General features: G+C 41.7%; 1 protein-coding gene across 1 annotated transcript; it reads right to left on the bottom strand.

The window, feature by feature from the left end:
* Positions 1-2,124: 2,124 nt before the first annotated feature.
* Positions 2,125-14,358, bottom strand: naif1 (nuclear apoptosis inducing factor 1). The gene is made up of 3 exons (XM_056291134.1): positions 13,914-14,358; positions 5,907-5,957; positions 2,125-3,526 (listed from the first exon to the last, which is right to left on the bottom strand). The coding sequence occupies exons 1-3, from the start codon at positions 14,356-14,358 to the stop codon at positions 2,979-2,981; spliced, it is 1,044 nt and encodes a 347-aa protein (XP_056147109.1). The 3' UTR covers positions 2,125-2,978.
* Between the last annotated feature and the right edge of the window lie 1,501 nt (positions 14,359-15,859).

Here is a 15,859-nt window from a genome sequence, read left to right as displayed (position 1 = left end):
AGATGCTGTTGCAGTGAACTGGTTGTTCGGTTGTCTTAAACAGTGTTGGATCTTTGAAAGTTTTGAAATGCTGCTACTATTGAAATGTATAATTGGTATTACTCCATTCATTTTTACATTTCTGTTGAACTGTTCCTCAGTATAGTATTCACAATGGCTGTGTGTGTTGATGTAGAAATTGTTCTCAGGATCAATATCATTCTGGACATTCATTCATGCCCATTATGTTCAGTGATTCAAAAGTTTTCGGTCCAACTGTTTCATGTTCAGAGATCAGTGCTTGCTGATTAATATCTCCACCGAGAGCAGTGGCTTTCTCCTTGCAACCCTGCCATGCACACCATTGTTGTTCAGTGTTCTCCTGATGGTGGACTCATGAACATTAACATTAGGCAATGTGAGAGAGGCCTATAGTTGCTTAGAAGTTACCCTGGGTTCCTTTGTTACCTGGCCGAGTATTACATGCCTTGCTCTTGGAGTGATCTTTGATGGTCGACCACTCCTGGGGAGGGTAATAATGGTCTTGAATTCCCTCCATTTGTACACAATCTGTCTGACTGTGGATTGGTGGAGTCCAAACTCTTTAGAGATGGTTTTGTGACCTTTTCCAGCCTGATGAGCATCAACAACGCTTTTTCTGAGGGCCTCAGAAATCTCCTTTGTTCTTGTCATGATACACTTCCACAAACGTGTTGTGAAGCTCAGACTTGGATAGTTCCTGTTCTTTAAATAAAACAGGGCGCCCACTCACACCTGATTACCATCCCATTGGTTGAAAACACCGGACTCTGATTTCACCTTCAAATTAGCTGCTGATCCTAGAGGTTCACATACTTTTGCCACTCACAGAAATGTAATATTGGATCATTTTCCTCAATAAATAAATGACCATGTATTTTTGTCTCGTTTGTTTAACTGGGTTCTCTTTATCTACTTTTAGGACTTGTGTGAGAGTCTGGTGATGTTTCAGGTCATATTTATGCAGAAATATAGAAAATTCTAAAGGGTTCACAAACTTTCGAGCACCACTGTAATTACTCTGTAAAATGCAGAAAAGATGGCTCACTTTGTAAAAGTATCTAACTAAAGATGATCATGTAAAAATGCTGTTAATATGTGATTCGAATAAAAACAATTTACAGAAGTATTTTTGGCAGTCCTTCCAGATGTATTGATTGCCTTCAAATAAATAAACAGGGAGCAGTTGGAACGTGAAAGTGTTTGACGGAAAAGGGACAAAACAACATTCGGTATACATTTTGTGCAAAGGGTCAGTGCAATAATGGGACAGGAAAATGGCTTGCGAGTTTAAAAACGTAGTAAACGAGCTGAAAACCCATGGGTTTGACCCACGGGTGGCAGAACTGATCGCCCTGGTGACCAACTCACCAAGCGACAGAGCACATGTCATGGTGGCTTCAAGGGGGAAAGTCTCCTTCTTCTGGGGGGGAGGCTTTTTAAGACCACTTCCCCTGATTCGTCGTTGAGCTGGGGGCATCAAACTCATATCACATGGTGACACACATGGGGTCCAGTGTGTTATACCAAGAAAGCGGGAGCGTAGCAGAAAGGTGGCATGCTGGCATCAGCCAACTGAAGGTGGCGTGCTTCAGCCCACACAACCATCACCTTGGTTCACAGTTTTCAAAATGTGGGTGGGCACAGATGGGCTAAAAAGTACTCACTCTTTAAAAACATCTAACTGGAAAACTCATTTTCATATAAAACGTATTTTTATTAAAAATACATATTTGCTTATTGTTAAAAACGTGAAACAGACTATGTTGTTTCAGATGGCATAGTGTTGTTTTTAATGTTTTACCAAATTAATGTCCTAGACATTCATTTTAAATCTCCTAAAAGTTGTCAGAGGAAAGCCGTTAAATAAAGTAAAACGTGCACAGTAATGAAGGGGCATGCCCTGCAAAGTAACCCATGAACACATGGTCGGACCTGCTGGGGAGAGCAACAAACAGGTCTGCTATGTCTCGGGAAGCCATGCACAACACAAGCAGAGGAGGTACCTACCCCTGCAACGCTCAGTATGCACACCCACAGCACAGCTTCAAACAGGACACTTTAAACTTCTGTGATGGTACTGTTGTAGTACTGTTTCTTCCACCTAGGTTGGAAGACACAGAGCTGGACCTACAACCTGAAGACCTCTGAGTCCAGGAAGATGTCTATAAAGCATGCCTTAGATGGTGTGTGCACCATTACTCTCAGAGTCTGCAAAGTCTGCTCCTTGGTGCGGCGCTGCAGGGAGCCACACGCCCTCCGTGTGCGCTCACCGTTTCTGTAAGCAGGTTGACCCGTCGTCTTTAAATAATGCCGACGTTACTTTGTCCTACGAAATAGGGCCGGCGGCTTTCCTTGATGTTCCCTTGTCACGTAAATGTCCTCAGGTTCGACTGAAACGAGACACCGGCAAGCAGAAAACACACGGCGACGCAACACCACCACCTCCTTCACGTTGACACGTGGGTGTGTTGTTGCACTTGTCTGTTCATTTAAACTAGTCGCTAAATGTCAGTGCTGGAGCATAAATATATATGTTTTATTTTGTAAAAAAGAACTTGTTCAAAGTTGTTGGACATCACATTCAACCCAGAAAACCATTAACCATGACAACTCTACTACAAAGAAATACCTCAAGATTGTGCGTTTGTAGCCACGTACAGTCTGAATCAGGCCCCACTTTGATCAAATCAGTGTGAAATATGACCAAAAATAGAGTAAAAACTAAAAGAACTCTCACCACGACCTTTGAACCCTTCCTGTGGGGTGGTCTAAAAGCACAAACCATACTGAACACGGGGTACACGCGGTGACTCACGCTTGCCAGGTGTGTATGTGGTTCTCTCAGGTGTGGAATGGATTTGAGAAAACTTGACTATGCGCCACACGGACATAAAGGTAGCATTCAACACTACACACAAATATATGTACACACACACACACACACACACACACCATGTCTAATGTGTCTCCTCTGCTTGCTGTGGGGGTGGTGGGGTCTTTGGTTTGCCCTGGTCTTCTGATCCCGACCCGTCCGTTGTCCCCCCCATGGCTGTGTTGCTGAAGTTGGCAGCTTCCATCCCGCTCTGCAAGAATTTGCGCAGGTCTTTAAGTGCAGGCCGTAGCATCTGTACCAAAGCAAGCAAGGCAGCCTGGGTGCCTTCCAGAGCTTGGGCCTGTCTTTCCTGGGCATATGCCTGCGCCTCCTGGGAGCGGCGCATCATCTGCAGTAGTTCATTCTGGCCCTCGAGGTGCTGGGCAATCTGTCTCACGTGGACATTGGTGACTCTCTGCTCTTGCAGTAAACGGGCTGAGTTGAGGGCAATGCGGCTTTTCAGCTCCTGGGGCTTGGTCTGACCTTGGGACAGTGGAGGTGAAGCCAAAGCTGGAGCTAACATCTCCACAGGAGCTTCCACAGCTGTCACCACAGTAGGAGTGGCGTCCCCTACCGTTGTGGTGCAGTACTCCACCACACCGCCCTCTTCCAGCGTGTGATATGTCGTCTCACCTGGGTGACAAAGGTAGGTTTTAGTGACGGAAGTCTTTCAAGGGGGGAGATGCCATTTCAGTAAATACCAGACATATCCTTCACACTAGAAAATCAACTTTAAGACAACTGTGGTAGATACTAAATCAATGAATTGATCAATAGTAGTTGGGAGTAAAGGTGGCACACAGGTCTTAACACATGTGGTGCCCCGACCATCAAGCTGCATCTGGCTGTGTTCCCAAGCTGCGTGTTCTTATTGTACATCTACATGACAAGATCTCATTCATCTTCTATTGCAACTCCGCCTTATTTCACGCACATGTGCATTAGCTCGTTCCACCGCCAAACCTTGGAAAACATCACTGTGTGTTAGGGGTTTCATGGAAAAACCACTAGTCGTCACTGTGCATAGTTGTATAGACTAATATAGACTAACATAAACTAATACAGACAAATGTAGACTCACGTAGACTCATATAGACTAACAGAGTAATATAGACTAGTATAGACTAGTATAGACTGATATCGACTAACAGACTAATATAGACTAACATGGACTCATATAGACTAACAGAGTAATATAGACTAACATAGACTAGTATAGACTGATATCGACTAACAGATTAATATAAACTAACATAAACTAACAGAGACTGATATAGACTAACAGAGTAATATAGACTAGTATAGACTAACATAGACTCATATAGACTAACAGACTAATATAGACTAACATAGACTCATATAGACTAACAGAGTAATATAGACTAACATAGACTAGTATAGACTGATATCGACTAACAGACTAATATAGACTAACATAGACTAACATAAACTAACAGAGACTCATATAGACTAACAGAGTAATATAGACTAACATAGACTAACAGACTAACATAGACTAATATAGACTAACATAAACTAACAGAGACTCATATAGACTAACAGAGTAATATAGACTAACATAGACTAGTATAGACTGATATCGACTAACAGACTAATATAGACTAACATAGACTAACATAAAGTAACAGAGACTGATATAGACTAACAGAGTAATATAGACTGATATCGACTAACAGACTAATATAGACTAACACAGACTGATATAGACTAACAGAGTAATATAGACTAGTATAGACTGATATCGACTAACAGATTAATATAAACTAACATAAACTAACAGAGACTGATATAGACTAACAGTAATATAGACTAGTATAGACTAACATAGACTAATATAGACTAACAGAGTAATATAGACTAGTATAGACTGATATCGACTAACAGATTAATATAAACTAACATAAACTAACAGAGACTGATATAGACTAACAGAGTAATATAGACTAGTATAGACTAACATATGATACTATAGACTAACATAGACTAACAGACTGATTGTTCATCAGTGGTTTTAGCACTGTGCAGTAATAAAGCAGTGGCAATGCATCTACAGCAGTTATGCAAGTGGGTGCGCTGTGATTCCAACAAAGATCATTTTGTCCATTATGCCGTGTTACATATAATGAACTGAAAGACTTCAGGATTAAAGGAAAGACCTCTGCCATCCCCGTGTTGCGGTTTAACGAGGGACCACGTTACCTGGTGACTTCAGAGACGGCAGCTGTTGAAAACACGAGCACAACAGGTAGTGTAATAGCTATGCTAGCCATGTCAGTAGCTTAAACTGTGCTCACAAAACACGTTTCTTACAATGTGAGAACCAGCTGTATGTTATACCGTTATCCTCAATGGGAACGTGCCCCATACTCCATCATTTGCCCTGTCACGTTATAACGTCTCAGTCCTCATCAGACGCTCGCTGCTCTGCTGATCTGGTCCCCCACATTACAAGTAACTTCAACAAATGTGAATGCATCCCTTTGGCAACACCGTTAATTGTCATACTGTAGGACAAAAAGGATGAGGTGATTACTATATATACTGTACTCAACAGTCAGTTTAAGATCATTTAAGGTTTTTAGGCTTTTATACAGCTGCCGTCACCAGAACACAGTCACCGCAACACCTGCAAGAAAGCAGTCACATGGTTACTGCAGCCAAACGGTATCTCACACAGGCTTGCTGGGGGTTTAGCCCATCAGATTGTGGCTCGTTTGGAAACAGCCTCTCAGAGCTAATAGAGGACTCTGCTGGTTCATCTACCCCAGGCTGGTCCCGCCTACATTAGTTAACCTTTTACTGGCTGCATTTGAGTCATTTTTGACGAGAACTCATCGTTGCTATTGGGTGAAAACAAGCCCAAGCATATATCTCCCGCCGTGAATCGACTACTCGACGACTTTCTGGGAGTAGTTGACAATTACCAAAAGGCAGCAGTCGTGAATGCCCTCCTAGCAATCCTTAATTCAAGTATTGAAGCAGAAATACTTACCATTCGATGGTTTTGCTTCATTACAAACTGTTCCTGTGCCAGTCTGAAGAGCTAAATAAAGAAAAAAAACACAAGTCTATACAGAATAGTAATATTGTGCATCAACAGCTGACATAAATAAATGGACTGAAAAATTAATCGAGATATACCTGTTGTTATTTTCACTGATAAATGTTTAAACCATCAATGAGCTATTGTTAGAATGGTGATGTCTAGCCAATGTCTCTCATGAATGATCTTTAATTAATAAATTAATAAATTATTTAATTAATTAGCCTTACTTTCTATGCAGGTTCCGCCAACCCGTCAAATATGGGTAAAAATGTAACTGAGACGGTAATACTGTCAATTTACAGTCCAATTTAGCAGGTTTAATATCAGTGCATCGACATCTGTCTGAAGCAAGTTGAAGCCGCAAGTCTCTAATTCTTCACTTCTCATGACAACGTGTAATGACGTATAACACAATCAGCAATCGGGAATTACAAACATTTATTTGTCGTTTCATTTCATGCACGCGTACATGAAATAAAATGACATATTGTTTCTCCCAGCCCACAGCAGTGCAACACAAAAACAAAACATATCAAAACTACAAGAACACATATATCCAAACTACAAAAAACACCCTACAAAAACTACAAAAGCACATATCCTTTTCATTAATTAATTAATCCATTCATTCATTCATTCATCAGCCGCTTCTCCGGGGTCAGGTCACGGTGGCAGCAAGCTAAGTAGAGCACTCCAGACGTCCCTCTCCCCAGCAACGCCCTCCAGCTCCCCCTGGAGGATCCCAAGGCGTTCCCAAGCCAGATTAGACATGTAGTCTCTCCAGCGAGTTCTGGGTCTACCCCGGAGGTCTCTCCCAGTTGGACGTGCCCGGAAAACCTCCAAAGGAAGCGCCCAGAACGCACCCTAATCAGATGCCTGAACAACATCAACTGGCTCCTTTTGACGCGAAGGAGCAGCAGCTCTACTCCGAGCTCCCTCCGGATCTCCCAGCTCCTCACCCTATCTGTAAGGCTGAGCCCAGACACCCTACGGTGGAAACTCACTTCAGCCGCTTGTATCCACGATCTCACCCTTTCGGTCACTACCCAAAGCTCATGACCACAGGTGAGGGTTGCAACGAAGATTGGCTGGTAAATTGAGAGCTTTGCCTTCTGGCTCAGCTCCCTCTTCACCACAATGGCCCAGTACAACGTCCACATTACTGCTGATGCTGCACGAATCCGCCCGTCAAACTCCCGCTCCACCCTACCCTCACTCGTGAACAAGACCCTGAGATACCTGAACTCCTTCACTTGAGGCAACAACTCATCCTCAACCCGAAGGAAGAAATCCACCATTTTCTTGTAGAGAACCATGGCCTCAGATTTGGAGGTGCTGACTCTCATCTCGGCCATTTCACACTCAGCTGCAAACCACCCCAGTGAGGCACTGGAGGTCGCCTTCTGATGAAGCCAACAAAACCACATCATCTGCAAAGAGCAGAGATGCAATTTTGAGGTTCCCAAAAGGACACACTCCTCACCTTGGCTGCGCCTTGAGATCCTGTCCATGATTATCACAAACAGAATCAGACAAGGGACAACCTTGGCGGAGTCCGACACCCACCGAAAACGTGTTTGACTTTGTGCCGAGAATGCGGACACAGCTCTCACTTTGGTCATACAAGGACCAGATGGCTTGTAGCAACTGCCCCGGTACCCCATACTCTCGCAGTACCCCCCACAGAGTGCCCCGGGATACACGGTCGTAAGCCTTCTCCAAGTCCAAAAAACACATGCAGACTGGCTGGTCAAACTCCCATGCCTCCCTCAACACTTCCGCAAGAGTAAAGAGTTGGTCCGTTGTTCCACAGCTAGGACGGAATCTGCATTGTTCCTCCTGGATCTGAAGTTCGACAATTAGTCGGAGCCTCCTTTCCAGCACCCTAGACTAGACTTTCCCAAGGAGGCTGAGCAATGTGATGCCCCGATAATTGGAGCACACCCTCCGGACCACAGCATCGCATTCTTTGGCAATCTGTATACAGTCAGCGGCATCAAACCAGACCCAGCTAAAATCAGAGACATACAGAAAATGCCAACCCCCCAAAACAAAGATGACATACATAGGTTCATGGCGATGTTGACACACCTATCACCCTACATACCAAAGTTTGTGGACAAAGCTCACACAGTGAGAGGGTTATTGAAAAATGAAGCACCATGGATATGGGATGCAGATCACCAAAAATGCTTTGAAGACTTGAAGTCAGCAATCACTGAGGATGCATGTTTAAAATATTATGACCCAAACACACCCTTAACCCTTGAAGTTGATGCGTCACAGAAAGGCCTTCGTATAGCATTGGTGCAGAACAACAGACCCTTTGCTTTTGGCTCAAAAATCCTAACAGACTGTACGGGAAGTCATTCATAGTGACAACAGATCACAAACCGATCATCACCATGTGTGCAAAACCACTGCATGCTGCACCACCACGACTCCAGCACATGCTGCTCAAGACACAGGGGTACAACTATGAAGTAAGGTACTGACCTGGAACACAAATGGTCTTGGCGGATACTCTAAGCCGGTTATCAAATCCAGAAAACCATGGTGACATTGAGCTAGCCGAGTGCATAGATTGAATTGATGGAGAGATTGAGGATCCAGAGTTGCACACTATCACCATAATAAACTTCTCCTCTGAAAAACAGGATGCACTCTGTACAGAAACTGCTAAAGATCCTAAACTTAGTGCGCTGAAAGAGCTGATTCACCAAGGATGGCCAGAAAAGATACAAGAACTGCCTAAAGACCTGCAGGCTTATTGGTCCTTTGGGGATGAACTTGCAGTGGAATCAGGAGTCATATTCAAGGGCAGGCAGGTTCTCATTCCAGACTCCCTGACTGAGGCTATCCTAAAACAGTTACATGTAGGCCATCAAGGCATAGAGAAAACACGCCGGCTTGCACGAGAAAGTGTCTATTGGACAAAGATGAATGACGAAATTGCAAGAGTTTGCAGATCTTGCAGTGTATGTGTGGAACATCAAGATACAAATCCAAAAGAGCCTCCCAAACCACATGAAATTCCATCCAAGCCATGGCAATCTTTAGCCTCGAATCTATTCAAAATCAATGGCCGCCAATACTTGCTGACCATAGACAGATATTCAAAATATCCACTGGTGGATAAAATGAAATCTAGCCAAGCAGTCGCACAGAAAATGCAAATGTACATGTCCTTATTTGGATGCCCTGATGAAATACTAACTGACAATGGCCTACAGTACACAGGGCAGGCTTTTAAAAAGTTTGTAACCGACTGGGAAATAAGACACATAATAAGCTCACCCCACTACCCAAAAAGCAACGGCTTCATTGAAAGGCATGTGCGACATGTCAAATCAATTATGGCGAAAACTCAGAAAAATGGGGGTGATCTACACACAGCATTACTACAAGTCAGAGCGACCCCTACTGATAGTAAGCTACCCTCACCTGCAGAACTGATCTTTGGTAGGCCTGTTACCACCCTGCTGCCAAGTCGGGCAGACCCGGGCAAAGAGGGACATCGAATGCATCTGGCTCATAGAGCAGCTGTAATGAAGGAACACCATGACCGCAGCTGCCGCAGAGAACTACCTCCACTCCACCCTGGCCAGCATGTCACTGTGTTGAATAAGGAGAGGAACATGGCACCCAGCAACTGTCCTGCCAAAGTGCCCTGAGCCAAACACCGAATGGAAACAAGGTCAGATGTTGCAGGAGCCATGTGCGAGAGCGATACAATCCACAACTGCAGCAGAATATAAAAAGGATCCGCTTTGCTGAGCCACAATCTCAATATGAAGCTCAAAAGAATCACAGGGGCCCAGATGAAACACCTACCACACCAACTGGTGAAACTAACACAAATGCAGAGGAGCTCAAAAGCCCAAAGCCAACACACACAAGATCTGGGAGGGCTATAATCAAACCAGCCCACTACAAGGACTATGTTCAACTATTGAACATAGGATTATGAGATAACATCTTGTGACTAGAAACCTTATATTTTCCTTATCTTTCATGTACACTTTTCTTAACTATGTTGGTTTAAAAACAAATCTTACACTGTTGTAAGTGAGAAGTACATGCGTTAGGTGAATCATTCCAATGATATGTGGACAAATGGTGTTCAATGCATTTGATAGACACTGCATCTGAGTTCTTGTTTATTACACAGGACTGTTAAAATATGTTTACCTTTGTTATAGCCTGCCAGGGACTTCAGCTAAGTAGGGGGGATGTTGTGATATGTTAATTAGGAAAGGGTGCTAGGTGGAGTGATACAGGAAGTGATGTATGATTTGTTGACGCTTGAGCATAACGTGGAGTAAAGTTATGTTAAACCCTATTGTGGTTGTCTGCCTTGTCATCCACTAATACCACAGTCACAGTGGATCAACTGTTTCCAAGCCAAAGCATATAATGAAAGCGTGACATAATCTGAAACGTGAGTTAAGTTAATATGCATTAATAAAATAAGAAAGTATATTACGAAGCTATGTTTGATTTTTGCAGCAGTAACATAAATAGGTTTTTACGAAATGTTGCAGTAGGGAGGCCCCCAGCCAGCCATGCTAATCTTTTTTGTGGCAAAGTTCAGGTACTTCTGGTGTGCCTTGAGAATTAAATGCAGTGATCTACTGTACACTTCAAGGGCTGTTGGATATACCAGAGGATCAACTGTCTGTGATTAATTCCATGCAACAGAACACAATTGATACTCTCTATTGTAAGCCAGGTCCTACATTTTTACCTGTTGACTTCTTTTCTGTAACAACCACCCAAACATTAGCGAAGATCTGTCCAGCCTCAGGTTCATTAACATTGCAGTGCAAGTCTCTACCATCACGCCATTGCACTGCTGCATTTTTGCAAATAGCATACCTACATTCTAAGATGGATTTGCAGATCCTTTGGTGACTATAAAATCAAACTTATCCATGACTGTAACAATTTATGTAGGTCCTGAAGACTGTGCAGCTTCTGTAAACTTAACACAAGAACAGGTTTAACTATAATTATTTCCAATGCAGCAACTCATATTTCCCTTGCTGTTATTGGTGATCATAAAGCTCAACAACTGGGCCAAAAAACACAAAAAAAAACGTTTATCTATACAACAACAAAAGATAGTGGAGTTTGCTGAAAACAATTTGATATAATTATTTTATAGACTTTTAAAAAATGACATGTATTGAAGTGAATCAGCATTTAAGAAGATTGTGGCATCCCATAATTCAAAATTGGTACAGTAAGAAAGCATTAAATTCATGACGGGGATATGTGGGGACCTGTTCTTCAAGGATGCAGTGGAGTTTGCTAATAACAATTTGATATAATCATTTTATAGACTTTTAATGTGGCATGTATTCAACTGAACTGGGATTGGCAGGCTTCCGGCATCTCATAATTCCAAATTGTTACAGTAAAAAGGCATGAAATTCATGGTGGGGATACGTGGGGACCTGGTTTCAAGAATGTAGTGAAGTTTGCAGCTAACAATTTGATTTGCTTATCTTATGGACCTTTGAATACAGCAAATAGCGCATGAGTGAATGGCCATTTTGGCATCCCATAGTTCCAAACTGATACAGTAAAAAAGCATGAAATTAATGTCATTTATACCAATGAAGCTGATCTTAAAGAATCTAGTGGCGTGTGATGAAAACATTTTTTACGATATATTCAAATATTTAAAAAAAAATAAGGATATTATGGACTTTGCTATCTAATAAAAACATTTAACATCTTTTTGAGGCAGACAGATTGTTTTAGGTGAATTAGACCTGACCAGCTTATGTTCAGAGAAGATACCGAGCCCAAATTCTCTACCGTAAAGTGCAACGTAGATGGGCACTAAATCTTAACGTGCAGATTGCGCGACCAAGATTTTGCGAAGTGCAGATGGCGTGGCAGCGGTTGCTGATCTGACATCTCTGAAAGACTTGTTCTTTTCTAATCTTATAACAGGAATGAGTCTGGTTACTCTGTGGCAAGTTTGACGATGGCAACGATTTGTAAGACACTGTCCAAAGAGTTTGATTAGTTAAGGGAGCCAAAATGTCTTAGACAGGGTGACCTGTATCATGACCCCACCGAAAAATGAAACTATTAACTTACTTTTTAGCACGGGGAAACATCTGCACAAGTATATGTTGTTATGAAACATTTGTACAAGTATATGTTATGAAACATCTGCATAAGTATGTGTTGTTAAGAAACATCTGCATAAGTATATGTTGTTAAGAAACATCTGCATAAGTATATGTTGTTAAGAAACATCTGCATAGGTATATGTTGTTATGAAACATTTGTACATGTATATGTTATGAAACATCTGCATAAGTATATTGTTAAGAAACAGCTGCATAAGTGTGTTGCTAAGAAACATCTGCATAAGTATATATTGTTAAGAAACACCTGCATAAGTATATGTTGTGAAGAAACATCTGCATAAGTATATGTTGTTATGAAACATTTGTACAAGTATGTGTTCTGAAACATCTGCATAAGTATATATTGTTAAGAAACAGCTGTATAAGTATATGTTGTTATGAAACAGCTGCATAAGTATATATTGTTAAGAAACAGCTGTATAAGTATATGTTGTTATGAAACATCTGCATAAGTATATATTGTTAAGAAACATATATGTAAGTATATGTTGTTAAGAAACATATACATAAGTATATATTGTGAAGAAACATCTGCGTAAGCATATGTTGTTAAAAAATATCTGCATCAGTATATATTGTTAAGAAACAGCTGCATAAATATATAAGGTTAAGAAACAGCTGCGTAAGTATGTGTTGTTAAGAAACAGCTGCATACGTATATATTATTAAGAAACATATGCATAAGTATATATTGTGAAGAAACATCAGCATAAGTATATGTTGTTAAGAAACATCTGCATGAGTATATGTTGTGAAGAAACATCTGCATAAGTATATATTGTGAAGAAACATCTGCATAAGTATATGTTGTTATGAAACATTTGTACTAGTATGTGTTATGAAACATCTGCATAAGTATATATTGTTAAGGAACATCTGCATAAGTATATGTTGTTATTAAACATTTGTACTAGTATGTGTTATGAAACATCTGCATAAGTATATATTGTTAAGAAACATCTGCATAAGTATATATTGTGAAGAAAACATCTGCATAAGTATATGTTAAGAAACAGCTGCATAAGTATATAAGGTTAAGAAACTGCATAAGTATATATTGTTAAGAAAAATCTGCATAAGTATATGTTGTTAAGAAACAGCTGCATAAGTATATGTTAAGAAACATCTGCATAAGTATATATTGTGAAGAAACATCTGCATAAGTATATGTTGTTATGAAACATGTGTACAAGTATATGTTATGAAACATCTGCATAAGTATGTGTTGTTAAGAAACAGGTGCATAAGTGTATGTTGTGAAGAAACATCTGCATAAGTATATGTAGTGAAGAAACACCTGAATAATTATATGTGGTGAAGAAACACCTGAATAATTATATGTGGTGAAGAAACATCTGCATAAGTATATGTAGTGAAGAAACATCTGCATAAGTATATGTAGAGAAGAAACATCTGCATAAGTATATGTAGGGAAGAAACATCTGCATAAGTATATGTAGTGAAGAAACATCTGCATAAGTATATGTAGAGAAGAAACATCTGCATAAGTATATGTAGGGAAGAAACATCTGCATAAGTATATGTAGTGAAGAAACATCTGCATAAGTATATGTAGGGAAGAAACAGCTGCAGAAGTGAGCGCGTTAGTGAACGAGGCGTGGTGGACGTGGTCACCGTAAAGCGGGCGGGAGAGCGTTTTGCTCGCTGCTCTGTGAGCGCAGCCACCAGATGGTGACACGGTGGCGTCCCTTGCCTGTTATAGAACAAATAATCACACTACCTTGGTTCATGTAAGGCCATCAAGGCAGGTTTGAGAACTTACTCTCCGCCAGCGTCACAGTTGCAGATGTGTTCATGGTGACTGGTAAGGTGATCTCGGCATCCGAGTCGCTGGCGGGGAGGCTGATGATGGTGGCCTCCCCCAGGAGGTTGCAGATCCTCTGCTGCATGGCAGTGAGGATGACGGGAACGGGAGCGCAGTCCGCGGAGGTCCCCTCGATAGCGGCTCGGGCTTGGGCCACTTTGCGCCGAACTTCGGTCTTCATGTCAGACCACTTCTTCTTGACCTCGGCCAGCTCTCTTGGGCAGGTGGTGACGGCGTTCACCTTTCTGAGAATCTCCACCCACGCGTTATTCTTCGCAATGTGGGTGACTCCAGCATTGAAGTGGTTAACCAGAGTATGCTTTTGTTTCTCTATTTCCTCCACAATTATTTCTACCTCTCGCTCCGAAAAGTTCATCTTTCTCTTTTTCGCAAGCGATGCCATAACTGATTCAATTCTGATTTCGGGAGAACAGCTAATTGTGCGTATTGTACGTAAAAATAGTAGATTTGTCTCAATTACTGTGCGCAGCGTAATGGCTTCCAGAATCGGCTTCCTCTTCCTACAACGACGCGTACGTGCGCTGCGCCGAGCCCCGCCCACAGCAGCGCGGAGCTGTGGCGCGCGGCGCCGCTACTCCTCCTGCTATTGGTTAGACGACACGTCATTCAGGAGTCCATCGCGCTACGCAAAGGCGTTTGTCTTAAAGAAAATCTAAAACGGTAAATATATTCGCACTCAAATGTGGATCCACGAATGTACTCATTTCCGCGTCTAACGTTTATTTCCGGAGCAGACGAGTTAAGGAAACGCATTCGCAGGTAGTCAGGCAAACAATATGGGCCGCTTTGTGATTGGCTATTCCATCTGTCTGTCACACCCAGTGCGGTGGCGGCGGCGGGGGGCGGGGCCACAGATACTGTGTTGGTATTAGAGTTGGAGAAGCGCTCGTCCTTTCTTTACATACTACATCTGCACATAGACATGCTGCTGACTTCTGTTTCACTTGGTTTTTCATATTACTTTCCACTGAGCACGTTTTATTGGCAAGAAAATATCCGCAGCTATACAGATTAATGTTTTTATTTAATGGCATAATTTATAAACTGTGAGGCAGAAATAACTGTGAAACTTCACATCACCAAATGTAAATAAACTGGGTCTTAAGCGTGTTTTCATCACATTGCTGCTGACTTTAAGCGTTATGCTGTTGCACCATTATTCACAACGTTAAAAACCACAACAAAACGAATAACCTCAATAGCTTATTTTGGAAGAATTTGATTTTAAAGGTTAGAGAAATGAATGGTCACATAAGTTAACATTGTGTAACTATATCATTAACACAAAAAGATCTTCATATCAGGGTCCCCAACACAAAAACAGCTTCATATCACGGTCCCCAACACAAAAACAGCTTCATATCACAGTCCCACACACAAAAACAGCTTCATATCAGGGTCCTGAACACAAAAACATCTTCATATCAGGGTCCTGAACACAAAAACAGCTTCATATCATGGTCCCAAACACAAAAACAGCTTCATATCACGGTCCCAAACACAAAAACAGCTTCATATCACAGTCCCACACACAAAAACAGCTTCATATCAAAGTCCCAAACACAAAAACAACTTCATATCACGGTCCTGAACACAAAAACAGCTTCATATCACGGTCCTGAACACAAAACATCTTCATATCACGGTCCTAAACACAAAAACAGCTTCATATCACGGGCCCCAACACAAAAACAGCTTCATATCACAGTCCCAAACACAAAAACAGCTCTATATCACGGTCCTGAACACAAAAACATCTTCATATCAGGGTCCCGAACACAAAAACAGCTTCATATCACGGTCCCCAACACAAAAACAGCTTCATATCACAGTCCCACACACAAAAACAGCTTCATATCAGGGTCCTGAACACAAAAACATCT

The sequence above is a fragment of the Lampris incognitus genome, chromosome 12, assembly GCF_029633865.1.
Source record: "Lampris incognitus isolate fLamInc1 chromosome 12, fLamInc1.hap2, whole genome shotgun sequence".
Classification (NCBI taxonomy): Eukaryota; Metazoa; Chordata; class Actinopteri; order Lampriformes; family Lampridae; genus Lampris; species Lampris incognitus.
This window is presented reverse-complemented; position numbering and strand designations above follow the sequence as displayed.